This window comes from Etheostoma spectabile, chromosome 10 (genome assembly GCF_008692095.1).
Source record: "Etheostoma spectabile isolate EspeVRDwgs_2016 chromosome 10, UIUC_Espe_1.0, whole genome shotgun sequence".
Lineage (NCBI taxonomy): Eukaryota > Metazoa > Chordata > Actinopteri > Perciformes > Percidae > Etheostoma > Etheostoma spectabile.
Window position 1 is genome coordinate 9,938,336 of NC_045742.1, and position 4,304 is coordinate 9,942,639.

The 4,304-nt window shown below is 36.7% G+C and overlaps 1 protein-coding gene across 1 annotated transcript in view; it reads left to right on the forward strand.

Moving 5' to 3' along the window:
* Positions 1-4,304, forward strand: part of LOC116697302 (uncharacterized) — a 9,062-nt gene that overhangs the window by 3,536 nt on the left and 1,222 nt on the right. The window contains 3 exon segments of the mRNA XM_032528640.1: positions 3,343-3,424; positions 3,588-3,914; positions 4,044-4,304. The exon segment at positions 4,044-4,304 is cut by the window's right edge and continues 96 nt beyond it. Of these exon segments, the coding sequence (XP_032384531.1) occupies positions 3,343-3,424; positions 3,588-3,914; positions 4,044-4,304 (670 nt within the window).

The following is a 4,304-nucleotide window of genomic DNA, read 5'->3' on the forward strand; positions in this document are numbered from 1 at the left end:
GTAGAAGGAGAAGTGAGAGAGTGATGGCAATTAGCTTTAGAGCAAGTAGGCTACTGACTCTAGAGTCACAGTGAGATAAACAAAGTGTCTTCCCTGTGCTTTCTGACCAAGGTAAAACATATTTAGCAGGAAAAGTTAACCCTCTCCTTAAATCCATGTTTATGGAGAAGAAGAACCAGAAAATAATTCGGGGGTAATGCAACGCTACCAAGCCACGGCCGAGATACGTGCGTTGCTGAGATGTGTAGTTAAATTTTTCAAGAGATGCAAGTCAGACTACATTAGGGTCTGGCATAGACGCAGAGGGGTCTGCGGGGGTACGCTGTTGATTCTACGCAGAAGCATAAAAAGTCCTTTAGGAAGAAGACTAATTAATGAATTGTAACTGACTTTAACCTGACTCAACAGAAGACTCAGAATGAGAAATCAACTTTAAATCACTCAGCATGTTTGATCTAGCCTACTTTTGTCAGATTTGTATCTCCGGCCCGTGGGGGCTGTCGTCTCCAATAGCGGCTCACAGAAAGGAAATAAAAGGCTTGTTGTAAATGAATTAACATAACACACAATAATGTGGTGTGGTATTATTACTTACAATATTATTTACGGATTGTCTCAAGTTGTCAGGTCTTTCTTGCAAAGAGGCACTTTCTATTCCTAATGATGAATGAAAACAGAAAATGTAGTAAATCAATTTGAAAGGTTTTAATTAAAAAGGTGAAAAACAATTTAATTGTCCCTAAGGTTTAAAGTGAAAAAAAATTCAAATTGTCCTACACATTTTTACTGTTAAATTAAGTTAATTATAATATCCAAAATAACAGACTTCTACTGATATCTATCATTATATCTCAGAACATGGGGTTGAGGTTTGTCATATCCTGTCTGACGTTACACTATACAAACTTTTCTAGTAAAACCATCAGTGTATTCAACTTTCTGAACAACACTTACCTTTAAATTGTAAACATGCAGGTTTTGAAGTTTGGTAACAGATGAAAACAAGGTTTCCAGTCATAGAAATGACCAAGCAGACTGTTGCTATCAACAGCACAAAAAAGTCAACATTTGCTGTTTTGTCTAGATAACAAAGAAAAAAACATATCATCATTAATGCTATTAAAGAATAACCTTTCAGTCATGTTCTCTATGTTTAAGTAACTGGGAAAACAATCTTTGAAATTGGTCAAGTATTAAGCAAGACTGCTGCAGTCAGCAGCGCCAAAACAAGCTGAAATGTAACATTATTGAGCAATCATGCAGCTTTAATTTATGTCTTCTATAAGTGCTTGTTTTTCCACTGGCAGGCTCAGATGCTTATTTGATTAAGTGTCTGACAACATTATTGAAAGGGTGCCTACAGAGGTCAACCTTTTTTTAAGAGCAAGATCCTTTTTGTTAACATGAAACAGCCCTAAAATTACTATCGGCAAATCCACTGTTCCAACAATCACCATGCTGATTTGGTTGAACACCTTGATTCACCCACTTTAATGTGACAATATGCTGGCTCTATACACACTAAAAGTATTGTTTATTTAGATGGAGTCTGGTGAGCTTAGCAATGGCGATTTTGGACAAAAAACAAACAACAACAACAAAAATCTTTAACAAAAAGGTCTATCTGTAGAAATATTTTCCATAATGTCAGACATTTAGAAATAACAATCTGAGCCAGTCAGTAGCAAAAACAGCACTTTTAGTGAACAGAAATCTGACGGTGCCCATTTGACCCATAGGAGTACATTGCAGCTTTGTTGGCAGATACAAGTCACAATGTTTTACGCTTAATACTGGACCAATTTCAGAGATTTTCGTTCACATCTTAGACATGAATGCATGGACAAATAAGGTTCAGGTTAAAAAAAATACCTGAAATTAGACTTTAACTTGTTTTGAATATATCTCCAGTATTGAACACAGAAGCCTACTGATTTACAGTTTAGTTCCATCTCCAAATAAATCTCCCCACATGTGGCACAGTAGTAAGCATCAGAGGAGCTGACGTTCTTGGAGAAACAATAAACACAACTCTTACTGTTACATGACTGTTAGATTTGTCTTCTTTAATCAGTGTAGATGATGTCCGGAAGAGATTTGTTCGATCCGGCTCTGAACCAGAACACACTGTCATCTCTTGGACACGCCTTGTCCTCAGAGTCAGGGAGAGGACTAAACACTGAAGAGTCTCCTGGACGGACTGGATCTGATAATGCTGGCCACTGCACAACAGTATAGTTTAAAATCATATGAGTGTTTCCTGCGTCAAACACAACTGTGTTAAAAGTTTATAATCTCCACAAATTTTAAAATATTAAAAAGGTTTTAAGAATAGTTCAAATGCAACGGAGATTTGACGTAATACTCTGCAGAAATATTAACAAATACATTTTCCAGGATATTAATTAGATAATTAACCTCCACATTGAAAAAACAGAGTTATATACCTAACACAACATTTTGATTGGATATTCGAAATGTATTGAATATTGTATAAGGAATTTAGAAATCCTCTCCAAAAAATGCTTGGTGACATAAAAACACAGAAAGCGATTCCAAAAGATTTTAAATAACAGATCACATAATTACCTTTAAATGAAAAATATGTGCTGCTCAATACATGAGTGCACTGTGATACATTCTCTCATCTTCTTTAATCGTCTTCAAAATCCCTGTTATCACTCCCCCAACATACCTTATGCAGAATTGGGCACGCTTTACTTCGTCACCTCACGTCTTGTTGCTTCACTCCCATCATAATTACTATGGTCACTGGAGGGCGCCACCAAATGCAAATGTAATATGAGTGGTAATTAACAAACAACTTATGTGGGCGTTTTTTCGGGGGTGGGCAGTCTCTTTTGCAAAAAGTGGAGTTGCTCCTTAATGGCCTTCAAAAAGAATGCAGCAATAGTGGGACATATTAGCAAGAACTTTAAATATGTCTTGCAACAGTTAAAGTCAAAGTTGTTTCAGAAAAAAAAAAGAAGACGCACTTGGTACCACAAACAGCTATAGCCACCATGTTTGTGCTTTAGTGCTGTATACATTTTACACTAAAGGAAAGGAAAATTACCATTTCAGATTCAAAAAGCTGAGTGACCATGGCATCCAGAAATGAAGCACAACGTTTTTTTGAATGTTAAATAAAAACAAATTATATATTTTTTTATCAACATAACACAAGTAGTTGAGGAGAATGAAAGTCAATACACTTCACACAGACCAGGAGTGGCAGGAAATCCACTATGATCTTATGTCTGTTATAGCCAATCAGACAATAGATGCATTTGATGATCTGACCTATCAGGTTCATCTAACATCCTTCACTCGTAAAATAACCAACAAGTCTCCTCACAAGACACAATTATGAAGATGATGATGATCTTGATGTGGGTTATACTGCTTCTCCTTCACCAGGGATGTAAGTGCTTACAATAATAACTGAATATTTTATAATTCATCTGTATCTACATGCAATCTGTGTGTGGTATTGTGCTTTATGTATATGACACTTTACATTTTTTAAATCTTTACTACACTTATCATTTACTGTTTAATGTCTTGTACATTTTAATTTGATCTAGATACGCTGACTCCAGTGACCACAGTTCATCTCGGTGAACCTGCCACCTTGACATGTGTTTTCTCTAATAAAGAGTTGAGCAGCGAAAAACTCCACTGGTACAAGCAGAGTGCCGGGGAAACTCTGAAATTCATTGTGTCACTGTGGAAATCTACACAACCTCAGTATGCACCAGAGTTTTCTGAATCACGATTGGAGGTAAATTATGATAAGAATTTCAGCAACCTGACCATTGTGAGGACAACCAAAGAAGATGAGGGAATGTATCACTGTGCTTTTATGGAGTGGAATGATAATCAATGGAGTGGGACATATTTGTTAGTAAAAGGTAATAATGTGATCTACTTTTATAAAGTGTCATCAAGCGTGTTGGATTTATATTTTAGTCATCCTGTACCTCAATGCTTAAGCTTTCAAAAGAGATCTCAAACTTTTAACACACTTTTGTGTAATGCAGAAAAAACTCAGAGGGCATCAAGCTATACTGTTGTTCAGTGGCCAACATTATCAGATCCAGTCCGTCCAGGAGACTCTGTGACTCTCCAGTGTTCAGTCCTCTCTGACTCTGGGAACAAGACGTGTCCAGGAGATGACAGTGTGTTCTGGTTCAGGGCCGGATCAGATAGATCTCATCCAGACATCATCTACACTGATGAAAGAAGACATAATGAATGTGACAAGAGATCAGGCACTAAGAAGAGTTGTGTTTATCGCTTCT